The sequence below is a fragment of the Schistocerca americana genome, chromosome 6 (assembly GCF_021461395.2).
Source record: "Schistocerca americana isolate TAMUIC-IGC-003095 chromosome 6, iqSchAmer2.1, whole genome shotgun sequence".
Taxonomy (NCBI): domain Eukaryota; kingdom Metazoa; phylum Arthropoda; class Insecta; order Orthoptera; family Acrididae; genus Schistocerca; species Schistocerca americana.
The window spans coordinates 486,854,987-486,882,477 of NC_060124.1; the positions used below are offsets into that span (position 1 = coordinate 486,854,987).

At 39.4% G+C, this 27,491-nt stretch overlaps 1 protein-coding gene across 1 annotated transcript in view; it reads right to left on the bottom strand.

Moving 5' to 3' along the window:
• The window catches only part of LOC124619650 (engulfment and cell motility protein 1), a 73,195-nt gene extending 58,091 nt beyond the window's left edge, over positions 1 to 15,104 (bottom strand). Inside the window, exons 1-2 of the mRNA XM_047146180.1 lie at positions 14,160 to 15,104; positions 10,571 to 10,909 (exon numbers count right to left, since the gene is read on the bottom strand). Coding sequence (XP_047002136.1) covers positions 10,571 to 10,909; positions 14,160 to 15,017 — 1,197 coding nt within the window. The 5' untranslated portion in view covers positions 15,018 to 15,104. The remainder of the gene's footprint in view (positions 1 to 10,570; positions 10,910 to 14,159) is intronic.
• Between the last annotated feature and the right edge of the window lie 12,387 nt (positions 15,105 to 27,491).

The following is a 27,491-nucleotide window of genomic DNA, read 5'->3' on the forward strand; positions in this document are numbered from 1 at the left end:
ATCTTTAACACCACCACCTTTGAAACATGTACAGCCTAGCTGTAAACCAGTGACCCAAGCGAACATCTAAGACTCTTAGACCCATTCCACCAATGTCAAGCAGACATCTAAATGGCATGCTGCCATGTCTGTTTCACATTTACGTGGCTGCTGTTGCACACAGAATGGCACGGCATGATAAAGTTCATCATGTTATTCCTTCCCAGCCTCTCAGCACAGTCCCAGAGAAAACCAACATGAACAAATGCTAGCACGGGTTTTAGTGGAAGAATTTCAGCAAATAATGTAACGAACATAATGATGGATTACTCTTACTTCAGCTTTGTCTGTAAACTGGCAGTTTTCTAACATATAATTTTTGTTGAGATTGTTATTACTCCATTCACTGTAAATACATTTTTGAAAATGGTACACTAAAACATCTTTAAATGATTGAACAACTTCTTTACCATATTCATGTTCTTTCTTGTTCATGTTTTGAAATGATACACTGTATTCCTTGAATACAACAGTCCACAACTTTTTTGTATGAACCCTGTCCCGAATTCCTCTCCCGTGTCAACCTCCTCATCTCAGAGTATCACTTGTAACTTATTATTTGCTCAATTATTTGAGGGATGTATTCCAATCTCTGTCTTCCTCTATAGTTTTTACCCTCTACAGCACTCTGTAGTACCATGGAAGTTATTCCCTGATGTCAGTGTTTTCCACATATTCCTCTCCGCTCCAATTCTGCACAGAACTTCCTCATTCCTTATCTTATCAGTCCACCTAATTTTCAACACTCGTCTGTAGCGCAGCACCTCAAATGCTTCGAACCTTTTCTGTTCCGTTTCTCCCACAATCCATATTACACTATCATATAATGTTGTGCTCCAAACTCACATTCTCATAAATTTCTTCCTCAAATTAAGATCTATGTGTAATACCAGTAGACTTCTCTTGGCCAGAAATGCCCTTTTTGCTAATGCTAGTCTGATTTTGATGTTCTCCTTGTTCTGTCTGTCATTGATTATTTTCTGCCTATGTAGTAAAATTCCTTAACTTAATCTGCTTCGTGAGATGTTAAATTTCTCGCTGTTCTCATTTCTGCTACTTCTGATTACTTTTGTCTTTCTTCAATTTACTCTCAAACCATACTCTGCACTCATTAGACTGTTCATTCCATTCGGCAGATCATATAATTCTTCTTCACTTTCACTGAGGACAGCAATGTTGTCAGCAAATTGTATCATTGGTATCCTTTCACCCTGGATTCTAATTCCACTCCTGAACATTCCTTTTATATCCATCATTGCTTCTTCGATGTATAGATTTTTCCTCAGAATTTCAAACATCTTGCAACATTTATTTGACATTGTCAAATGCTTTTTCCAGGTCAACAAATCCTATGAAGAGTCTTGATTTTTCTTTAGTCTTCTTTCCGTTATGAACCACAGCGTGAGAATTGCCTCTCTGGTGCTTTTACTTTTCCTAAAGCCAAACTGATCGTCATCTAACACATCCTCAATTTTCTTTTCTATTCTTCCGTATATTATTCTCTCTGCAACATGGATGCACCAGCTGCTAGGCCGATTGTGCCATAATTCAACACTTGTCTGCTTTTGCAATCTTCAGAATTTTGTGGATGATATTTTTCCGAAATTCGCATGTTATATAGCCAGACTCATATATTCTAAAAACAACATGAACAGTCGTCGCTTCCCCAATGATTTTAGACATTCTAATGGAATGTTATCTATACTTTCCACCTTATTTGATCTTAAATCTTCCAAAGCTCTGTTATATTCTAATTCTAATACCATCTCCCTTATCTCTTCTAAATTGACCCCTGCTTCTTCTTCAATTACATCAGACAAATCTTCCTCCTCACAGAGACCTTCAGTGTACTCTTTCTACCTATCTGCTCTCTCCTCTGCATTTAACAATGGAGTTCCTGTTGCACTCTTAATGTTACCACCCTTGCTTTTAATTTCACTGAAGGCTGTTTTGACTTTCCTATATGCTGAGTCAGTCCTTCCGACAATCATTTCTTTTTGATTTCTACACATTTTTCATGCAATCATTTTGTCTTAGCTTCCCTGCACTTCCTATTTATTTCATTCCTCAGCGTCTTGTATTTCTGTATTCCTGAATTTCCTTGAACATTTTTGTACTTTCTTCTTTCATCAATCACCTGAAGCATTTCTTCCATTACCCATGGTTTTTTTCAATGTTGTCTTCTTTGTACCTATGTTTTTCTTTCCAACTTCTGTGATTGCTCTTTAGAGCAATGTCCATTCCTCTTCAACCGTACTGCCTACTGAGCAGTTCTTTATTGCAGTATCTATAACCTAAGAGAACATTAGTACATCTGCATCCCACTTCTTTGGGTACTGTTTCTTCCTCGGTAATCTCTTATACCTCATCCTACTCTTCATCACTACTACATTGTGATCTGAGTCTATATCTGCTCCTGGGTACACATTACAATCCAGTATCTTATTTCAGGATCTCTGTCTAACCATGATGTAATATAACTGCAATCTTCCTGTAGATCTGGACCTTTTCAAAGTGTTACTGTTCACAATATACATAAATGAGCTGGTGGATGACATCGGAAGTTCACTGAGGCTTTTTGCAGATGATGCTGTGATGTATCGAGAGGTTGTAACAATAGGAAATTGTACTGAAATGCAGGAGGATCTGCAGCGAATTGACGCATGGTGCAGGGAATGGCAATTGAATCTCAATGTAGACAAGTGTAATGTGCTGCGAATACATAGAAAGATAGATCCCTTATCATTTAGCTACAAAATAGCAGGTCAGCAACTGGAAGCAGTTAATTCCATAAATTATCTGGGAGTACGCATTAGGAGTGATTTAAAATGGAATGATCATATAAAGTTGATCGTCGGTAAAGGAGATGCCAGACTGAGATTCATTGGAAGAATCCTAAGGAAATGCAATCTGAAAACAAAGGAAGAGAGAGAAGATCCAACGGAGAGCAGCACGATTCGTTACAGGATCATTTAGTAATCGCGAAAGCGTTACGGAGATGATAGATAAACTCCAGTGGAAGACTCTGCAGGAGAGACGCTCAGTAGCTCGGTACGGGCTTTTGTTAAAGTTTCGAGAACATACCTTCACCGAAGAGTCCAGCAGTATATTGCTCCCTCCCACGTATATCTCGCGAAGAGACCATGAGGATAAAATCAGAGAGATTAGAGCCCACACAGAAGCATACAGACAATCCTTCTTTCCACGAACAATACGAGACTGGAATAGAAGGGAGAACCGATAGAGGTACTCAGGGTACCCTCCGCCACACACCGTCAGGTGGCTTGCGGAGTATGGATGTAGATGTAGATGTCTCCTCCTCTTTGTTTCTTGAACGGAGTATTCACGATTATTAGCTGAAATTTATTACAGAACTCAATTAGTCTTTCTTCCCTCTCATTCCTAGTACCAAGCCTACACACTCCTGTAACACTTTCTCCTGCTCTTCCCCTACACTCACATATCAGTCCTCCATGCCTATCAGATTTTCATCTCCCTTTACATACCGCATTACCCTTTCAATATCCTCATATACTTTATCTATATCTTTGTGTTTAGCTTGCAACATAAGGATGTATACTTGTTGTTGGTGTCAGTTTGCTGTCGATTCCAATGAGAACACCCTATCACTGAACTTTTCACAGTAACGCACTCTCTGCCCTATCTACCTATTCACAATGAATCCTACTCCTGTTATACCATTTTCTGCTGCTGTTTGTAGTATCCTATACTCATCTAACCAGAAATCCTCGTCGTCTTTCCATTTCACTTCACTGACCCCCAATATATCTGGACTGAGCATTTGCATTTCCCTTTTCAGATTTTCAAGCTTCCCTAGCACGTTCAAGCTTCTGGCATTCCATGCCTCGACCCCTAGAATCTTATCTTGTAGAATGTTACCATCTTGCTGATTATTCAATCTTTTTCTCATGGTCAACTCCCCCTTCGCAGTCCTGTCCCAGAGATCCAAATGGGGGACTATTCCAGAATCTTTTGACAATGGAGAGATCGCAACAACACTTTTCAATTACAGGTATCATGTGGATACACATTATTTCTCTTTAATGCAGCAGTTTCCATTGCCTTCTTCATCCTCATGCTGTTGATCATTCCTGATTCTTCCACCTTTTAGGGGCAATTTCCCACCCCAAAGACGAGAGAGTGCCCTGAACCTCTGTCCACTCCTCTGGCCCCTCTAACAAGGCCATTGGCAGAATGAGGGTGACTTCTTATGCAGGAAGTCTTTGGCCACCAATGCCGTTTATTATTCAAATTTAACTGATGGTGGAGTTTGAATCCAGGACGTATGACATTTTGATTGCTAATCAAAGACGCTACCTCCAGATCACTAACAAAATGAATTTCTTAATGTCTATTTCCCAAGCCATGTATAGGTTTATGAGAAGAAGTTACAAAAACAAAAAGAAAGGTGACAGCAGAAAGTAGGATCTGATGTACAAGCTACTGTTGCCTGTCAGACTGCAACGTGCCTGAAAGAATGGAAGACACTAATGTTTACTGAGCCCCCACAATGCCTCATTTAATAATGCTACTGGTACAGCAGCCGTCCACTGCTATGAGAGTGCATTGCGTTCCATGGCTGCTGTGTACTGTTCTGATGGCACCTACTAAAGCCACGTGTATGTGAAACACACCATATGGCTTTCCATACTGCATCCATGGACAGTCATGCACACATTGCCATATATGCAGCTGCCAAACAAGTCTCAAATATGACTTATAAAGTATGCATTCACCTAGTAGACCCACAACCGAGCGCCTCCCCAGGTGGCGGATAGGGGAATGCCTCCTAGATATAGGTGGTACCGAGGAAATGAAATACTCGGGGCGGACCAAAACTACTAGTAGCGTCTGTTCCCACAGTGGGCGGCTACAAAAGGCGTCTGCTCCACATGTCAGTGGCGGCCTCAACCAACCTCCTGATCTGGAAAGTCAGGTTGTACTCGGCAGCATGCCATACATCCAACTACTAAACATCATGATGGTACAACGAGAAAAATCTCATTACCCCGGGCCCCAGTCAATAGACTGGGATTGTCGTGAGCATCGGATTCCGGGGGCTCACGGACATCATGAGAAGAATCGGAGCTTCTCAAACTCCCTCAAGACCAAACGCAAACACTACATCGGCACACTCAACGTGAACACACTGATGAAGACAGGAAAGATGAAACAACTGACAGACACTCTCGAAAAATTTCAAATCAAAATATGTGCACTGCAAGAAACACGATTCACAGACGAAGACCATTTCAACACGGAGAATTTCAGAATATACAAAGGAAAACCATCGAGACAACTGAAAAACCTAAGGCTTTTTGGCACAGGATTTGCAGTACACAGGTCCATCACGGACAGCATAATCGACTTTTCGTCACCAAACGAAAGAATCAGCACCATCACAGTGAAATCAGCCAATAAATCCTACACAATAATCAACGCACATGCACCAACTAATGACTACAACAGGAAAAACCCGGACGAAATTGATGACTTCTGGACGACAATGGAAGAAACTATCAGAAAAATTCCTGCACATAGAGTCAAAATAATACTGGGAGACTTCAACGCCAAAATCGGAAAAGAAAAGATATACAGACATATCACAGGAAAACATACTCCACACAAGGACACCAACAAAAACGGAAAACATCTGATAGACTTTTGCAAAAGCCACGACCTCGCCATTATGTCAACAAAATTCAAGAAACCAACACGAAAACTTACCACATGGAAATTCCCCAGCGGAAAGCAAGAATTACAAATCGACCACGTAATAGTGCAGAAAGACTCACAAAAAGAAATTTTGAACATAGACACCCGTAAAGGCTACTTCGACTCAGACCACCACCTACTACAGATCAGGATTCGTCCTTTGCCCAAGAAAAAGCTCCAGAAGAACAAAATTGTTAGACCAGATCCAGAATACGTTACTTTAAACCAGACACAAATATTACACAAAATTAAAATGGAGAAAACGACAGACTGGACACAACTTTCACGAAGAATCCGAGAGGCCATGAAACTAGCACAAGCACCACGAACACGGAAACACCGTTGGTGGAACCACACATGTGACCAAGCTATTGACCAACGAATCAGTGCATGGAAACAATTTAGTTGCCATAAATCCCAAGAGAATTGGATGAACTTCTTGAAAACACAGAAGCAATCAAGCAAAATCATTCGCAGTGAAAAACGACAGTATGACAAACGGCGACTGACAGAGATCGAATCAGACTTCATGAAGAACAATACAAGAAACTTCTACAGAACGTTCAGAGAAAATATGACTGGATATCAACCACCCAACTTGTGCTTCAGAAGACCGGATGGAACCCTAGAAACCAATACCAAAAACAATTGTGACATTCTGGCAAAGTACTTTGAAAAACTGCTCAACACGGAGCCCCCCATGGAAGAAATGATGACAGAAACGAGCACATACAATCCAGATAGTGAACCTCCAACTCTAGAAGAAGTTAAAGAAATAATAAAGTCACTCAAGAATCGTAGAGCACCAGGAGAAGATGGCATCATCGCGGAAATCTGGAAGTTACAAGACCCAGAACTCACCAAAGACATCCACAGGATCTTGGAAGACATCTGGAAGACCATGAAAATTCCTGACGACTGGAAAACTGCCCTGATACACCCACTACACAAAAAAGGTGACAAGACTAACCCGAACAACTACAGAGGAATATCCCTACTACCGGTCACATACAAGATCCTCTCTAAAGCTTTACTGAACAGACTAGAATGCCAAACCGACCACTTGATTGGGGAATACCAAGCAGGCTTCCGTAAAGGGCGGTCTTGTGCGGAACAAATTTGGAACCTGAAAATGATTTTACAACACAAACAGAACCTGATCATTACCTTTGTTGACTTCAAAAAGGCGTACGACTCTATCGACCGGAAAACTCTCTTCAAAATTCTAGCAGAATACAAAGTAGACAACAAAACACGAGCTATCATAGAGCAAACTTTAACCAACACGACCTCCAAAGTAAAGTTCTGTGGGGAACTATCAGAGCCCTTTGAAATTCGCACAGGTGTCCGACAAGGCGATGGCCTCTCACCTCTCCTTTTCAATCTGGTGTTAGGTAAGGTCATAAAAGAATGGGAAACATCACAACAGGGGATAACCTTAGGAAACCTACAGATTAAATGCCTGGCTTTTGCAGACGATTTGGCGATTGTCACGAAAGGTATAAAGGAAACAAAAGACGCTATTGAAAAACTGCACGAAATCGCTTCCAAAACTGGACTACAGATCTCTTACGAAAAGACACAGTTTATGAGCACAAAGAAACTCTCATCTCTGAACACAAAGTATGGCACGATTTACAAAACAGCAAACTTCAAATACCTCGGTGAAACACTACAAATGAGTGGACATAACAGAGACTCAAATGAAGAAAGAAAGACTAAACTGGACAAGGCATACAAAGTAGTGTGGAATCATTACAACAAGAAGTGTATCTCACAAAAAGCCAAATTACGCCATTACGACACGGTGGTGCTCCCCGAGGCACTATATGCAGCAGAGACCACACTAATCCGAGGGCATACACGTATCAGACAATTAGAAAAAGTAGAACGGAAAATACTTAGGAAAATATTAGGCGCAACTAACAACAATGGAATATGGATCAAGAAACCTACAGAGGAACTGTACAAACATACGGAGACAATCACAGAAAAAATTAGAAAACGCAGACTACAATTCTATGGACACCTATACAGAATGCCATCACACAGGCTGACCAAACAGATCTTTGACTGGGTAACCACTACAAACAACAAATGGGTGGCAGAGGTAGAAAACGACCTGAACCAGCTCAACATAACAGCAGACACAATAAACGACAGAATAAAGTTCAGAAACATCATTAAGAAAAGTAAACTACATGAGATACAATGCGACAAACGAACAGGCATAAAATGGACCGAAGAACGCAAGCAAGATCACAGCCAGAAGATGAAAGAAATATGGGCAACCAAAAAGGCAATCAAGATGAAGCCGAAGACACGAAGCCGACAAGAAGCATGGACAGAGGACCGGAAACAGAAACACAGCGAGCGAATGAGGGAAGTTTGGGCAGCAAGGAAGGCAGCAAAAGGAACTGTCCATGTAGTTTAGTCCAAATGCGCTCTTTAAGGGCAAAACACCAATTTTTTTTTTTATATATATATATATATATATATATATATATATATATATATATTAGTGTAAGCACCAGCTGACACCAGGCCTATCAGGTGTACACACGACAATTCAAACAAGTAATCTACAAACATTAAAACTGAAAAATCTAAATACTTGTTGAAGAAAACACACAGAACACTCAAGTTTGTACCATCCAAACAGCACAGTAATGTTAAATTTCAACAGTGATAACAAAATATGAAAACAAACAGTACACAGCACTGAACTGTATGCTGACTAGTTCTAAAAATATATTTTTCCAGTTACCTAGATAGAAGGGAGAGTGACCAAATTATGAGACAACCGCAGAGCTCACTTTTGTTACAAGAATACTACTTGAAAAATAATGGGAGGAAAAAAAGTCACTCGTATTATGGAGGCATATGACCGCATAATACAGCACATACGGAAATTTGCTTTTGACAGGAATTGCTCTTACCGACTGGGCTATCTAGGCACAACACACATTATCAGCAGAATAAATGTACCTTCCAAATTGTACCACTCTATTTATCAGTTATTTTAGAACACAAATTTGCTATCTATAAACATCACATTTCACGAAGCATAACTTGATCCAAATGTGAATGGCTTTGCAAACAGCTACACTGACTTTACCCACCAGAAATTGTCTACAGACATGTTACACGAAATTACTCTGGTTTTGAATCAAAAACACTAGAAGAAAAATGAGGAAATAAAATAGCAGTTTCATTTAGAAAGGGGCCTAGTTGATATATTTCAAGACGGCAGTGACACGGTCATATGGAAAGAATGGTTTTACATAAATCCTCAAACAATATTTGAAAAAATCTGGAGGAGGACATTGTGATACCTGGGACATACAAATCTTCAGAGACAAGAGACACTCAAATAGTAATAATGTCACATGAGAAGGAGGATTGAACTGTCTGGGAGATCTTCATGTACAACTGCATCAAGCTTGCTAGAGAGAAAAGAATGGACAATGGTGGTGATGATTTAACTCACTCAAAAATTAAAATCTACACTAGATAAAATAGAATTCCTCATATATAATCATAGAAAGTGAGTCAATTGTAGCAGGACCAACAAGCACAAAAAGAAGAATATTCACAAGTTGTGGTTTGGGAAGATTTGTAAGTAGTGCACTAGCTTAAGGGAGACACTCACAATGCAAATATGTTGTCTGTATCAAAAAATAATGTACATAACAAGAATCAAATTCCAGGTTTTCAATAATTACGTGCAACCAACTGATAGTCAAGACTAAACACCATAAGAAACCAGGTACGAATGAAATTGTATCCTACAGAAAGAAAGACAGTAATAGTGACGCAACTCTAGCATGGTATTAGGGAAGTGACTGATTCCACTGACTTAGATTGACCCCTGACATCATCAATATGGTGGAAACAACTACATCTAGTGTATACAAAACAGTTACGATGTCACTACATATACATGCCAACAAATGCAAACAAGAACAAAAATGACACAAGAACTTGTCAATCTAACAATAAAAGGAAACTAATGGGACAAGTGCAGGAAACAGAGGATTTAGGAGAAGCTAAATATATAACAATACAAAACACCACACCATCCGAAAATATTATTAAAAAAACTCAACTCACAACAAAATGCTACAGCCACACAACCAACAGTAACTGTACACTTCACTTGACCTATATCTCTCAAACAAAGTCCACGATACCAAAAAAATCATCATCTCCAATTCGAAAAGCGGAACTGGACATTTTCCTTGACCTATATAACAGCCATAAACTTCTCACATCTACATAACTCACAAAACACCAACGAAACAAAAAACCCCAACAATTCGAAAACCCAAAAACCCCAATGTTCACAACATCAATTAAAGTACAACCAAAATGCCATAAATATAAAACACACAAAACATCACAATTACCACAAAACACACACACACGACAACGTACACCAAACTAATCAGACCTAACAAAAACACCAAACACATAAACAAAAGGAAAAAAACATAATAATTCATTGAAAACAATGCAAACACTTCCAAACCGTGTTACAACACTGATTACCCAGACAAACAAACCCACATCACCACAGTCATAACCAAGACTCAAATGAACCCAATGTTAAACTCAACACACAAACATCCACCAACACCGCGCCATAGTGACGCCACACACAACAAAACCATTACACCACAGGACAAAGCAGACAGATGGAATCGGTCAGTTCCAATGACCCATACATACAATAAAGAGAAATTACCTTCACATAGATGTAAAAAACATAATATTGTACACTTGCTGTCTGTACCTTAGTATAACTCTCTGTATGGTTCCGAGCAAAATAAACCATGCAATCCAATGCCAGCATTCCAGGAGGAGTTTCCATAAAATCCAAAGCTGGATTAATGTCATGCTTGAAGCCAAGCTTCTTGTAGTCCTTTGCAAAAACTCCAAGTTGACGCCTTGATGCCAAATCGCCACCTCCAGAATTTCCAATATCTGTATCAAATGCAATTCGACGCAATTCTTTAATTTTGTCATGTGCATCCTGATCCTGAGAATCCATGCGAGTGTTCATACGATGCTCCAGCAGGCCCAAAGTTAATGTTTGGAGAACGTACAACTGATGTGCCATTTCTGTTCCTACCTGAAACAGAATTTTAAAGGTGATTTATTCAATGATCCTGTGACTTTACAGCAACAGGCATGTCAATATGTATGTGTTAGCAAAAATGTATGTTCCTTCTTGATAGAGTAACAAATTTGAAATGTTTTGTGTGTGTATGTGGGGGGGGGGGGGAGGTTGCTTGGGGCTTTTGTATTGATCTTCCTTTACAATATTTTTAAAATTTTCTTGTGCAGGCTACACATTTGATAAATCATATATTTAATTACTTTTGTTTTTCATGACTATATACAAACTGTACCAGGTAGCATAAACAGAGAAGCACCAAAGAAGAGCCGTGTGTTTCAGCGCAGGTTCATTTAGCAAATGTGAGAACATCAAGGAGATACTCATCAGACTTCCGTGGAAGTCACCATAAGAGATACTTTCTGCACCAAAGAAAGGATTACCATTAAATGTCTAAGAGTTTATGACACAAGATGATTTCAGAAACATCACATCATCCTAAAAAGAATTTAATGCTCACATCAATCAGAAGATTGGTTTGAGTGCCACTGTTCTTTACTAGGCATGCTCCTGTTTTAAGTAGTAAGCTGTTGCCTCCAACCTTTGAACTCACTCATCCAGCCAGTTATAGTGAGCCTTACAGTTTACTGGAGACTCTGCAAACATCAGTATGATGAAGCACTTTTCACATTAACAAACCTTCCCTGAGGTGAAAGAAATGATAAGTTACAAATAAAAAACCAAAGACTCACCAGGGATCAAACTCAAGACCTATGGATCCACAGTTGAGTACTTGACCACTGTGCCACAAAGCTTCAAATTCCATTTCGTGAAATAACCGAAAAAGGAAAATCTGAGACAGCTAAACTTACAGATAAATTTACCAACAGTCATTGTTTCCACACATTATATTCGCAAAAGGAGCAGGAAAGGCACCATGCCACACACTGCAATGTGGGTTGTGGGGCATAGATGTATACATAATTAGGAGCAGATGTTACACATAACATCTCTGAGTTAAAAAAGGGGTAGGGGTCTGGTCACGTGTTGGCAATCACAGAAGATAGATGCAGCTGAGTGAATGTGTTATACCATACACACAGATAAGAGCTACAGGTTTAATTAGAAGAATAAGAGTTGGAGTTGGTATCAGTAACATGCCTTAATCTCAAAGTTTAAGAAATTGGCGAATTCTGGTGAGAAAGTTAAAATTGTATTTCTCCATTTGTTAGGGTAGTAATAGACTGGAGTTTTTCATAAAAGTGATATATGAGAATAACATAACTATGAATTTTGCTGGGTCACCAATCACAAAAATAAATTGGTCAGATGGTTTGCATTTTTTTGACACAACATAAACTAAAATTACATTAACTGTAAACGTACTAACAACAAAAAAAGGGCTTGCCTTTTAAAACAAGTAGGAATATGAGATTGGAATCTTATAGCATACAGAAATCTCTATCCAGTCCATATAACCTTATGACAGAGAACCCCAACAACAGACTAATTCTTCTGACAGCTCAAGCCAGAAGGTATTATTTAGCAATCAACTGGCTAAACATTTGCAACACAATGCCCCAGCCTGAATAACTTCTGAAGTACAACAATGTGATTCTGAGTTAGAGATTCTAACTAGCTACCATATAGGCCTACTATCACCCAACTGGCTACGAGCAACAACAACAACTTTCCAACATCAGCACGCAATGCAAGAGCTCCCGACGATGTGCACTTTAGCCAGTGCTATACTGTGTTAATAAAGTATCTCTAATCCGATTCCACACAACTGCAGGAAGATAACATATTAACACACATTGTATGACAGTTTAAACCTGAATTCAACAGCAGCAGCTTTGGGACAAAACAGAGTTTGTTCAAAAGGAAAGTAAATCACATACAATATGTATTTTGTACTTATCTCAGTTGAGAATAAATTAAAGCCATGGACAGAAGTTGTCACAACATGAGATAGTGTTTAGACAAAATTACCCGTTGAAAGTGCACTGGAACTAATAATTTCATACAACCACTGACCATCAGATCACCTACACAAATAGCTTTAAAACACCACAGCAAATCATAGTAGTTTACTCATTAGTCATGCTGTGGCTCTGTGGAAGAATTTAATTTTTTTTCCAGAAATTAGTGTTCAAAGAATTTTCATGTTGTAAGGACCAATGACAAGCCCTGTCCAGCCCAAGTCCACAGGTGGCATGCCCAATGTAATTTACCGTCAACAATCTGCTGACAATATATTCATTTCAGTGTCACATCTTGTTCATTCCATAAGACACTGTCATTCGCTATCAAGCAGAGGGCTGTCAAAATAACAATTACATGCTAGTACAAACTACTACACCTGCCAAGTCATTAGACTCGCTGCCTGCAGTCCAGCTGAACACACATTAGTAGCATTGAAAACCAGCCCAAACCATAACAATGTCCTGTGTAGGTTTTTGTTAGCTTTACCTTTGCATTTATAACATTCTAAACCACAATTCCTGCCCTTTGGATAGAGATCTACCGTACTTATTGCAACACACTCAGCTCCCGGTCACCCCAAGTACTTTGTCTCACTTTTTTCCGTGACTCCTACAGAAGAAACACACAATTTCCAAAATCATAAAATTTGTAATCCACCTCTTCGTTGGTTGGTTGTAATGACTTTTGAGCAGCATATTTCCCACTGCTCTTCTACCCTACAACCTATAACAAATGTTGAAAATGGCATTTCGACCTTGCATGTACTGTATCTGCGTGTTTCAACATCATGATGGTAAATATTCTACTTTATAATGTTCCATAAGTATGTGGTTCATATGATACTGTGAATCGGTTGACTTACATAAAAAGTGCAGGGCAAAGTATTTGTGGTTTTTCTTTAGAAGTCACAGTAGTATTAATTAATGACTGGGACTTTGTTAACAGACTGCTTTAAACCTCACTCCACCCATCAAGAAACACCTTTAATGAAGTGCTGTATAGCACATAAATGTCATAGAATCAGTGTCAGTGGTGCATGCAAATCTGGCTGTCACGACTCCGTAATATGAATGAAAGGATATTGCGAGAGAGATTTATTCTACAATTTTTGTTTTCATTCTGAGAAATATATTCTAATACTCCAAAAATTTACCCCTTCACATATCCATACACAATTTCCCAGCTTCACACATCTGAGAACACCGAGAGTTTACCTACAAGCAGTTTTATTTTAATGTTATGTACTGTTCCCATGCAACTATTAACTTTCTAAACTTACCTGTCCTGACACAGTTTGTATGACGTTGCTTAATATAACATTCCGGACTTGCTTTGAACACAATGTAGCAGCAACTGCTTTTCTTTTAACATGGTCGGCTTTAAGAAACAGTGCGTTAATGAGCGCAATGGCATTCTGTTGAATCACAGGATGTGGACTTTGCAGGTGCATGATCAAGTTCGGAAAAGTGACTTCTTTTTCTACTTGTCCATATTTTCCCGAACTATTCAATACTATATTCTCGAGTATAGACAAAGAAGCCTGTATCACCTTTGCATCTTGTGTGACTGACTGATTGTTCACGTAACTGGCAACCTTATTTATGAATGGTATTTCTAATATATCCCATGATACTATTCCGTGGTCCATTAGTTCCACAAAGGACGCCAAGCAATAAGCTAACATGTTGATTTTACACTTTCCCCCCTCAATCATATTTATTATTAGCGCAAGTCCTTGTTTATTTATGAATTCCAAAGCAAATGTCATATCTGTACTTAATTTAGCAAGTCTCTGTAACGCTGCAAGTTTTTCCTCGTTTGTTCCTGTGTTCAGTTTCTGCAATATCTCCTGAGCAGTGGTAGATGGTGAATGTGTCAATCTCAGAACTGATCCGTTTTTAATCTCATTTCTATTTTTCTCCGTTATATAGTTCTGGTTGTTGTTTTCTGAAAACTGCAGTGCATACTGGTCAGGCTCCGAAAGCCCCCACCCATTGCATAGCTCCTGTATTATTGCTGCAAGCGGCTGCTTCTGATTGAACTCTATTAACTGAGGTACCTGATGTACCATTTCCACAGCAATCTTGACAATGTTCGCATCTTTGATGGCAGAGGTTTTCAGAACCTTAGTATTCATTGACGTGCTTTCTCACATAAACAATCTACGGGATCAAAACACCGCACCCCACAATTACCACTTGCCGTCACAGCGTCTTAGTGCATCACTGACTCAACTAGCAAGTAGCAACCAAAGATGGTCGTACCGTGCAGTGACAACAACATCTTACATACAATAATTTTTTATGAATTTATTTATTAAATACAGTCCACCATATTCGTCAGATTATTTGCACCTAACCAGGACTTCACATGGTATTCTGCACAAAGCTATGGAACCCAGGGTGTCTTGCGCCAGTAAAACATCTGGTTGTGTTGACGTTTCGGACCAGAAACCGGCATCATGTGACTGCCTGCCGAGGCGGAACTCTATGCTCGAATGGAATATGACTGTATATACGTAGCTGTAAAATTCGTGTACTTTTCCTCATTTTGATCCCTCAGTTATCTAAATGCACTAAACAAATTTGCGAGCATACGAAAACGCCTGACTGCTGTTAAATGGAAAAGTACGGTGCTAATTACTTTCATTTGTGCTTAAAATATCCCGATAGAAAGACAGTGTGTGACTGCTTTTTTTGTAACACGTGTGAGATCCCATTGCAGAAGTAGACTCAAGAGTTAACAGTAGTGAACATCTGTTGTAACTATGCGTTCAACCTAATTATCATTGTGCGTTAAATATTGAGAAATTTGTTACGGCATTGAAGATTTTCTCGCAAAATTAATACAAGAAGACAGTACCACACTCTGCTGGCACGCTGGGGATTACTTTAAATAAGCGAAATGAGAGTAAGCAAGCTATATGGGAGACAAGCGTAGCACACACCTTAGCGCCTACTTTTAAAATGGCAAAGCACGTGCAGCCATGGAACCACAAATGTTACCCCATTTTTCTTTTGAGAACTAGAAGCAAACTGTTTAAAATACTTTATGTAAGTGATACACTCTCAGGAATAGCTCCACCGACCAAATCAGTTCAGAAAATCAGTGATGAATGTTCAAAACACGTGCAACTTCATTGTTATCCAATAAAATAGTATAAACTAAAAGAAATAATGTAAATGCTGTTCCACTAAGGAGATTTAATTATTTTTCTGAAATTTTAAAATCACCTGCTGAGGAGGTATCATGATGATACTATGAAGAATCACAAAAATATAAGGAAATTGATGATTACAATTATTTTATGTTTTGAAAAGCAAGCAGGGATCCCAGGCTGCGATTCAGGGCTGTCGTCAGTCAAAATTTTATTCTCTCTCCAACTTATCCCTCCCCTCCCCCCCCCCCCCCCCCAACAGACGGAAGAAATTACTCACATGTCATGTGGCACAGATGCCTAGTATTATACACTGAAGAGCCAAGAAACTGATACACCTGCCTAATATCATGTAGGGACCCTGCGAGCAAGCAGCAGTGCCATACACAATGTGGCATTGACTCGACTAAAGTCTGAAGTAGTTCTGGAGGTAACTGACACCAGGAATCCTGTTGGGCAGTCCATAAATAAGAGGGAGGGGGGTTGGAGACCTCTTCTGAACATCACATAGCGAGGCATCCCAGATGCGCTTAATAATGTTCGTGTCTGGGGAGTTTGGTGGCCAGCAGAAGAGTTTAAACTCTAGAATGTGTTCTTGGAACCACTCTGCAGCAATTCAGGACGTGTGGGGTGTTACATTGTCCTGCTGGAATTGTCCAGTCCGTCAGAGTATACAATGAACGTGAACAGATGCAGATGATCAGACAGGATGCTTATGTACTTGTCACCTGTCAGAGCAATATCTAGATGTATCACGGGTCACATGTCACTCCAACTCCACATGCCCCATACCATTACAGAGCCTCCACCAGCCTGAACAGTCACCTGCTGAATTGCAGGGTCCATGGATTCATGAGGTTGTCGGCATACCCGTACATGCTGACGCTTGTTGATGCCCAGCACTGAAATCTGCAGCAATTTGGGAAAGGGTTGCACTTCCGACACGTTGAACGATTCTCTTCAGTCGTCATTGATCCGATTCTTCCAGGATCTTTTTCTGGCCGCAGCTGTGTCAGAGATTTCATGTTTTACCGGATTCCTGATATTCACGGTACACTCGTAGGATGGCGTACAGGAAAATCCTCACCTCATCGCTACATTGGAGATGCTGTGTCCCACGCTCATGCACCGACTATAACACCACGTTCAGACTCACTGAAATCTTTATAACCTGCCATTGTAGCAGCACTAACCTATCTAACATCTGCACTAGATACTTGTTGTCTTATACAGGCGTTGCCGACCGCAGCGCCGTTTTCTGCCTGTTTACATATCTCTCTATTTGAATATGTATGCCTGTACCAGTTTCTTTGGTGCTTCAGTGTCATAACAATGACAATGAAGTGTATAAAACGCTCTAATATAATATTTTGTAGGTAGTTAATGCTGTGCTTCTGTTTTTTTGGAGGGATGGGTGGTCATGACCGATCCTCCATCATCACCACCACCACACCACTATCACCACCACTACCACAAAGGAACAGCGCCTATAATGAGAAGACAGCAGGCACACAGTATCAAGTGTTGTGTAAAGACAAGAATTAGGCAGGGAGTGGTATTGTTTCAGCTGTTTGTTGTTAATCAGGTCGGCGGCACCAGTTTTCCTCAAGTCGATGTGGTGGGACTACTTTCGACCCATGTCAATGCAATCTCATAGGTACATTTCGCAAAACATAGGTACATTTGGTAATCCTAGTAGCTCTGCTTTCTCTTTGAATTCACTGATATAAAAAAATTCTCATTATCACTCATTTGTGTGAAAGACAGTGTTGATTGTGGGCAGAGCTTGTGTCCTCACTTCTTGCAACGCCTCTGCTATTATTCAAGAAAATGCTAACATACTGTATTTTTACAAATATAAATTAATTTCATATCATAAACAAATGTCCCGGGTTCGATTCCCGGCGGGGTCAGGGATTTTCTCTGCTTCGTGATGACTGGGTGTTATGTGATGTCCTTAGGTTAGTTAGGTTTCAGTAGTTCTAAGTTCTAGGGGACTGATGACCTTAGCTGTTATGTCCCATAGTGCTCAGAGCCATTTGATTTGATAAACAAATGAGAATCTCAAATTAAAGCAAAAAGCTGTATGCAGATATTTATGTAGGTGAATGATCATGCAACATTCCGGATGAATTAGCTGCTTTGCAACACCTTCACAGTTTCTCGCTAATCTTTTGTGAGAGAACAATGGCAATCGATAAAATTCTCCTTAGATCTGTCCTATCATACCACACTTAAACAAAGGGCCACCATGCTCTCACCTTGTAAGCCATTGTTACTTAAGGTACTGGTATGTTTCGTGGAAAATAATGCATAACAATCACCACTCCCAGATGTACATATTGCAAGGTACCTAGCGGACTACCACTGCCTTTCCTTGCTACAACGTCTGAAAATTATCTTACAGAGTATGCTGTACAATTTTGCATCGTTGGAATAAATGTACATAGACTGCGCAGCAATAAGGAACTCAGAGGATTTTCGGGAATATCTCACCTCATTCAAGTCAGATTTCCTCCAGCGTCCTCAACACACAAGACGTGATTAGGCTAAAACATCTTCTAGGTGGTGGAGCTCCTTCTTCTTGGGTTATACAGTTGTATGTTTAGTAGATTGTTAGCATACTATACTGTCAAGATGAGGAATGAGTATTTTTAGAAGACATTTAATACAATTTAGATTTAAAAAGACTTAAATGTGGCTGCATGCTGGTGGTTTACTAATGGCTTTTTATTATAAGAGGAAAATATTTTATTTAATCCTTTTGCACTAGATAATCTACTTATAAAAAGTAGTCTATGTAACAGAAGAGTTGCTTCATATAAACTTTGTTTTGCCACATGAAAAGTAATTTCTGTGACTGAGTAAGAGGAAAAATATTCCGATAGCAACAGTATTTAGACCTTGCTGCACCAAAATAAATTTTAATGAAGTGTAATGAAAGTTATTTTACTTTTTTGGGCATAATTGTTCTTTCTGGAATTAACAGATTAAAGATATTTGTAGAAAATTGAATACAACGGTTGAATGAAAAGTAATGCCTCCACCTTCATTAATTAGATTTGGATGGGAATTATTTAATTTATCAAATCTGGAAATAATCCTTAGAATGTGATCTTTAATTACCAATATTCACTTTTCCACGTAATCATCAGCCAATTGGATAAATTTCTGCCAACGATGCGCAAGTTTTCTGAAGCCATCACGGAAGAAGTCGACACTCTGTTTCCGCAACCACAATCTCACAGTTCTCTCAACGCCTTCATCAGAAGCACAATGATGTCCCCGCATATCGTCTTTCATTATTGGGAACAGATGGGAGTCACACGATGCTAAATCTGGACTGTATGAAGGATGTCGTACGGTGGTGAGATTCAGTCTCTGAAGTTCTGCTGTGGTGGCATGTGAAGTGTGTGGTTTGGCTTATGCTGCAAAGCAATAATGTGACCCACACGTTCTTGTGAAATGACGATTGTGCTTGCAGTTTCTTTTTGAATGATATGACGATCGTCCTGAATCAACATTTGGCTTCTGGAAGACAGTAGTTGCTGTCACAGGACGTCCAACTCTTTGTTTGTCACGCAGGTCAGATGTTCCCGCCTCAACATCTTTAACTTACTCGCCCAACGACGCACATTACACACACAACAACACAATCACGGTAAACTGCTTTCATTGTCTGATGAATATCCTGTGGGGTGACACCTTATGCTGTCAATAATTCAATGGCTGCACGTTGCTTGAATCGCATTGACCGACCGTCTGCGCATGGTTCCATACTTTACACTATAACAACACAACTGTTCAATGCTAAGGCTTCCCGCCAACTGGAGCTGTAGAGAAGAGGCTACGAAACAAGCCAGTACCTGCCACATACCAGTGCTGCCAACTGTTGAAGAGTTACGAAGGTGGAGGCATTACCTTTCAGTCAGCCCTTGTATTACGTACTGCAATGTTATTAATAAAAAACTTTTTTAACAGTTGTCAACAACATTATGAAAGACTCTTGGCAGCATAAAAGGTGGCAGTAACTGAAATTTGAATTGCCCTGTATGTTGCCAGGAACCAACCACATTACATAGTGCACTGCACAGCTCATAAACATAAAGGACACTTGTAATTGTGAGTGTAACTGAGGGAGTTACTCCTTACTGACACTCAACTCGACACATGCATCTCCTTAAAAAACACAAGAAAATTTGTTCAGTGTCATTTCTAGGATTTTACACATGAGAATGGCACTTTAAGACGTAATCAAAGGTGTAATCAAAGATGAAACAGTTGTATGAAATACCAGAATATCACAATACAGATATTTATAATTTGATGGTGTGGACGACAGAATGGTAAGCAACCCCAAGATGCAGGATTTGGATCTAATTCCACTTAAGATAATTATTTTTTGTTCTTCAGTGTTAATTTCTTTAATCTAAAGGAAACACGAAATTAACAGAATCGACAATTCAGGGTCATTAATAAGATTTTCTCGGCCTTCAAAGAAGCACAGCAATTGACTTTTTTACCAGTTAATTCTCTTTTGGAAATCCTTCTGCTTCAGTGATCAGCCACATCTTGCAAAGGAGGGAATTATGAAGTAAGTAATAAATCTCTCATTATTTTCCCTTTCCTTTCAGGTAGCTCGGACATCATTCTAAATGTCATCACAGGTTCTTGATGTGGGGTCAGGGCAGTTTTCTTGGATAGTTGGTTTTGTCTCCGCCAAGATGTTCATAATGTTTTCAGTGGATCTGAGGTTTGGTGCAGTATGGGGCACTAGAGAAGGTAAATATCATTCTGTTCTGCAAACCACTGGTGCACCATAACCGAATGTGTAGTGGAGATTAATCCTACTGGAAACAAATGAATCACTTTAGTTGAAAGACTGATGAGATTATAGCATCACCCATTATATGTGTGTAATATGTAGTATCAAGTTCATCATCTATCCTGTGAAGCATCCTAAGTGCACAGAAACACTTCCAGCCCCAAACTGCCATAGAACAGTGTCATTGCAGGATAACTCTCGAATATATTTAAGGTAGAAACGGGCGTCTTTAGCCTAAACACTAATCTTGGACGATAATTCATTGTGGTAAATGCTGATTCGTCGGTGCTGAAGTTGTTTAATTGCATTCAAATGAATGTTTGTGATCTCTGTGAGCTCCGCCATATCTGGTCCCAAGCCCAGTTGAGAAAGGAGGAGGGGGAGGAGTAAAATCTCGTTAAAAAAATCCTTGGTTCACCTGGCCTGGGTGATAGTACCTCGTGAGAGCCCTTGCCAGGGATACGGTGAAGATCTCAATGGCAGCGAAGGTGGAGAAGATGGACTTCGGTATGGGGGAGCTGGCAGTAGAGGCACCTTTTCTCTTTGGGTACAAAAGAGTACAAATAGCGAATGTACCCCAGAGGGGCGGCTACAGACAGCGTCTGACTCATAGTCAGCGGCTGATTTTAGGTGTGGCATCCTACTGCCTTTGTGGAAAGTAATGGGAAGCTACCACATTTTATTCCCAAGCAGTTCCTGGTATGTCTCTTCATGTGAAAGATTCCGGAGTCAAAACTTCCCCTCATTCGGATCTCCAGGAGGGTAACACATTGAGAGTAGACATATTTGAAAGGAAGGAATGGACAGTGAAGGAAGGAAAGATAAGGATTGGAACATGGACACTACTGCAAGCAGAAAAGCTAGAGAATGCAAAACCGGAGGTGAAAAGGAACAGATTAGATGCCCTCAGTTTGTGTGAAATGAGATGTGGAGAGAGGGGGGAGATAGAAAGTGGAGATTATAAGCTCTTTTACTCAGGGGACATCAAGAGTGGTGAAAATGGAGTAGGAATATTGACAGTGAAAATGGAGTAGGAATATTGACAGGTCAAAAGCTAACAAATAAGGTAATGAAGGTTATGGAAGACTGATAATGATAATACTGAAGGGTAGTTCAAAAGATTTGGTGTTAATACAGGTATATATGCCAACCAGCCAGCATGGAGATGAGGAAGTGGAAGAGTATTATGAGAAAATACAACTCATCGAGAAAGAAAACAGAAATGCCTACTTTATCATCATGGGCGACCGGAATGCAATGGTGTGTGAAGGAAGAGATGAAGATACAGTAGGAAAATTCGGATTAGGAATAAGAAATGAATTAGTTGCTCTAAAGAAAATTCATTACCAGTGGGTAACACATTATTTGAGCACCACAAAAGGAGACGTTACACAAGGATTTCAAATTTGAATAGGGAAAGATATCAGCTGGACTACATCCTGATACAAAAAGGTTTAGGAACTGTTTGAAGAATACTAAAGCTTATCCAGGAGCGGATATAAATTCAGACCACAACCTGATAGTGGTAGAAACACAACTGAAGTTGAAAAACGTCTGGAGAGGTAAAGTAAAGGAAAGGCGAAGCATAGAAAGACTCAAAGACGTAAGAAAGGCCTCAGATTTGGAGAACAGATTTATGGAAAAATGGGAAAGAGATAGTGTTGATGAAAGTGTTAATGACAAATGGATAAAATTGAGGGAAGGACTCATGTACGCTGCCAAAGAAATACTAGGAATTAGAGTATCCCGAAGCACCAGGAAAGAATGGATAACAGAAAACAGGTTGAAAAAGGTGGAAGAACGGAGAAAGTAGAAAAATGTAGAAACTGAAGAAGGCAAAAAGAGGTACAGGAAACTGAATAATGAATTAAGAAGAGAAACTGAAGAAGTAAGGGAAAAATGAATGAAACAGGAATGGCACGAAATACAGAAAATTGGGAAAGTATGAACTGATGTGTAGACTGGCTGGTGAGATAGTTTTTGAACGTAAAGGAAAGAGGAATAACATGGAAATAGAAAGAGCAGATGGTACTCTGGCAGAAGAACTACAGGAGGTTTTGAACAGATGGCAAGAATATATTGAATGTCGGTGCAAGGGGGATGAAATACAAAGAGAAATTAAGGTTAAAGAGGAGCAATATGTCCGGAAGATGGAAACGGATTCACCATCTTGGAATCAGAAGGAGAAAAGGAGCTGAAGGAGAAGAAGAATAGAAAGACATGTGGAATGGATGAGTTGCCAGTAGAACTGTTGAAGACTCTGGGAAACAACCAAGAAAATAAATAGTCTACCTCTGTAATGAGATATATGAGAAAGGGGAATGACCTGAGGACTTCCTTGCAACAGTTGTGATACCAACAGAGAAAAAGAGAAACACTAAAAAATGTGAAGAGCATAGGACTCTCAGTCTAATTTATCATGCAGCTAAAGTCTTGCTGAGAGTGTTGAATAGAAGGCTATGTGGCAAGCTACACAGAGGGAGTGCAGAGGAGCAGTTCGTATTTAGAAGAGGAAAAGGAACAAGAGATGCTAATGGCCTGTTAAGAACTATAGGGGAAAGATATGTGGAAAAAGGTCGAAAAATCTTTGGTGTTTTTATAGATTTAGGAAAGGCTTTTGACAGAGTTCAGTGGAACAAGCTGATGGATATTTTGAAGAGGAAAGGAGTAGATTGGAAAGAGAGACGACTGATACAGCGTCTATATGTACCCCAGAAAATAAGGATAAAGATTGGAAATGAAATGTTAGAAGGAAGCAGCATTGGATAAGGTGTTAGACAAGGTTTTTGCCTTTCCCCACTGTTGTTTAATGCATACCTTGAAGAGATTATTGCGATAGGCTTAGATGGGATAAGAGGAATATGTATTGGTAGAAAGAGAATAGAATGTATAAGATTTGCTGATGACATGGTATTAGTGCCAAAACGTTAGCGGACAGTGAATAACATGCTGAAAGATATGAATGAAACTTGTGTGGAATATGGGATGCAAATAAACACATAAAAAACAAGGAGTATGGTCATCAGTACAAGACGCAGACTGTCCAGTGTTAAAATAGGACAATCTACCATTAGCCAAGTGAGTGCATTTAAATATCTTGAAAGCACAATAACTGAAGACTTGAGGTGTCACCAGGAGGTGAAAACTCGAATTGTCATAGCGAAGGAGGCATTCAACAGACAGAGGAGACTATTATGAGGCAAATTAAATAAAGGTCTAAGGAAAAGGCTTGGCAAATGTTTTGTCTGGAGTGTGGCACAATATGGGGCAGAAACATGGACACTGAGACCAGAGGATGAAAAAAGGTTAGAAGAATTTGAGATGTGGATGTGGAGGAAAATGGAGAGAATAAGCTGGATGGAAAGAGTGAGTAATGAAAGAGTATTGGAATGGGTTGGTGAGAGAAGACGTCTGCTGAAGGTTGTAAGAGAAAGGAAGAAGAACTCGTTGGGACATTCATTGAGAAGGGAGTGCTTGCTAGCAGGTGCTTTGGAAGGACTCATTTGTGGGAGAAGACTGAGAGGAAGAAGGAGATACAAGATGGCAGATGACATAAAGGGAAGAGGTAATTATGCACACCTGAAGAGGACAGCAGACGACCAAACAGACTGGAGAAATATCATGTGAAAACCTGCCTCTTGGCAGAACACTGATAATGATGATGATGATGATCTCTGTGAGACATGATCTTTAGTGATTCTTTTTTTGTATATGCATGTCTTCCCTTTGACCTTATCTTGTGTGATGTGTGTCATATCTGTTTATTGTGTAACACTGAGTGCAGAAGAAAGTGCTAGTTTCTTTTAACATAAAGTGGTCTAATGAAGAGTTAAGTAATATATCTGCCAGTTCTCTCAGTACTAGTACATCACAGGCGGAATCCACATGCAACACAACTCTCAGCATTATGGAAACAACTATGGTGAAGTGATCAGGGCTAATGTGTTCTTATTTGAAACCCATAAAATACTGAAAGGACATCAGAACTGTTGCATTTGCAATCAAGAATATGCTTTTTTACAAAGTATGGGAAAAATGCGTCTCGCGAGTATTTAAAACAGAAGATGCCCAGACAAAAGCGAATATAATTCTTGTTATTGATCCACCTTTACATGTGCGTATAAGAGAAGCAAAAGCCATGGTATACTTGTGACAGAAACTGAAATCTTCGTTTAATGATTCTGGTTTTGCAAGAAAAATTATTGAAAACATTAGTATCATTGCACCCAAAACACTGTGACTAAATGACAAGCTATGTAAATCAGTAGTGGATGATGGTCAAAAACCATACAGAACTGTTGCCAAATAAAAAACTAACCACTTTCAATCAAAAATCGTGATTTTTATTTCAGTCCACATTGCGTATTGAGCCCTGGGGTCTCATGTTCAGGTGTTTCATCAGTGTACATCTATTTTTGAACGTAGGTTACTACTGGTCCTGTTAAGAGTAGTTAGGTATATTAGAAAGAGATACATTGTGACTACAATTTTTACAAAGCTAAGATGACACCAGAAAGTTGTTTCCAGCAATATCTGCATTGCTTTTAAGCATAGTAGGAGTAGACATATTTATACACAGATTCACACTTTTTGTCCTACAGCATGTAAAATTGGTTTTGCAATTAGTGATGAATAGATTCAGTCATTATTGTTAGCAGGGTTACAGGAAAAATACTCTCAAATGATTATGGCCTCTGTATATTTAGGAATTCCTATTACAACAGATGCCATTAAAAACAAGTTTTTCAATATGGATGAAGAATCTATGAGTGGCAGTGCTTTTATAGTGAAGAGTTGGCAAGGTAATCAAAAATTTTTTCACTGAAATGGTACTCCTGTATAGTCATTGCAAAATAACGCTGACCCTATATTGTCAAATCGTATGGGCCACCAACATCACAGCAAGAAAAATTTATGTGCTGTAAATACAAAAGGCTGGGACATTTGAAAGAAAAGTGTCCTAACAGTGAGAATAGCAATACAGGAAAAAACAGAATTTCAAGTGTCTTTAGTTTGAAATGTTCCCTAGCTTGAGAAATGCATATGTTCAGATTGCGAGTGTTGTTATCATAAAATTATGAAGTGCTGCATCTTGAATAAATGCTAATTTAACCATGTAGATCGCATTAATCTTGACTTTCTGTTGTAGCAGTGTGCTGGAAATGTAAAGCTTTGATAAATTTTCCGCTTTCTAGTAAATAATAGAAAGTTCTTCTTCTGAACGCAGTTATTTTATGTCTCTGTCACAATATTATTATATAAGGCAACACTTCATATACAATTAGTGCCTGTACATTGGATTTGATATTTCATTAACTCTGTCTGAAAGGAAAGACAGTTCTGTAGGAATCGACAGATAATTGTCCTGTGCCTTCTGTAATGTTAGTACCATTGCCCTTTATTCAACAGTGCACCCCACTTCTTCAAGCTAGGATACCACAGCACGGAATAACTGCCAATCCAGCATGTACTGCAATGCATAATAAACTGCAGTCGTAGTCCACTTTGTTGATATTCATGTCCATCTATACCAGCTTACATGCACAAACAATAACAAAATCTTCTAACAGTTGGCGAATTTAAACTAGTTAACTAATAAAACAGTACGTTCAGCTGTGGTGATCATCATTTGTAAGTGAGGTAGACATCACATAACACATCGTTTTAGCAAAGTGGTGTGTTATGCCACATATGCCCAGCATTTTCAAAGTCACAATGGGAATAAGGAGGGAAACAGAAATTTTAATCATAATTTCAGAAATAAAGGGCACTTTAATAGCAACCAGTCTTTATGCTTAAATGAACCAGACTCACATTTTCATCCGCGTCAAGGTAATGAAAATCATTCAGAACCCCAGCACACTGTTCAAATCATTGAAGTCGCATGCGCCAATGCACCAAATGGTTCAGACACTACATAATGATAACTAGCAGACTAGGCGTCAGATGATGCCAGCGCCGCACCAACACAGGTGTTCTGCACACATTACAGAGCATATGATCCGCTTAGAAGACATCAGGTATTCACTGTTACATGAAACAGAACAGCCTCTGAAACATTTTTATCATCCTGTTATTACCATTCAAGTTGGCAAACACATGTTAAAAGCAGTTTGGGACTCTGGTTCTCCCGTTACTGGCATGAGGGACGCAGCATTCAACCGTTGCAATTCTGATGATCCTTGTCTGATGTTACCTCTCACTAAAATCAGAATAACTGATGCTGTACCTCGTAAAAACCCATTTACAATTTTCTACAAAGTCACACATTTTTCACCAACTTTCTTAACATTCCATTATTAAGAACTTAAGTCATTCTCTCTGGTTTTCTGGGACGGCTCTTCATGGAGTCAGGGTGTGTGGTGAAGGTAGCCAGTAGCCAGAATGAATAGGCATTTCCGGCTTAAGGTGCAAGCCTCCGGACTCGGTCAGGTGAGAAATGGAGATGCAGTTGACTTCAACATGTCGCCCTCTGGGCAGGTGAATAACGAATTAGTATTCTTCGTTTTTTTATGTGGATATTTGAGAAGATTCAGTATCGATCACTGACAACTTTTGGTGCTGGACATATTGACAACATCCGAATTCCTACCATTTCGGTCATCCTGGACACGCTCCATGGCTGGACG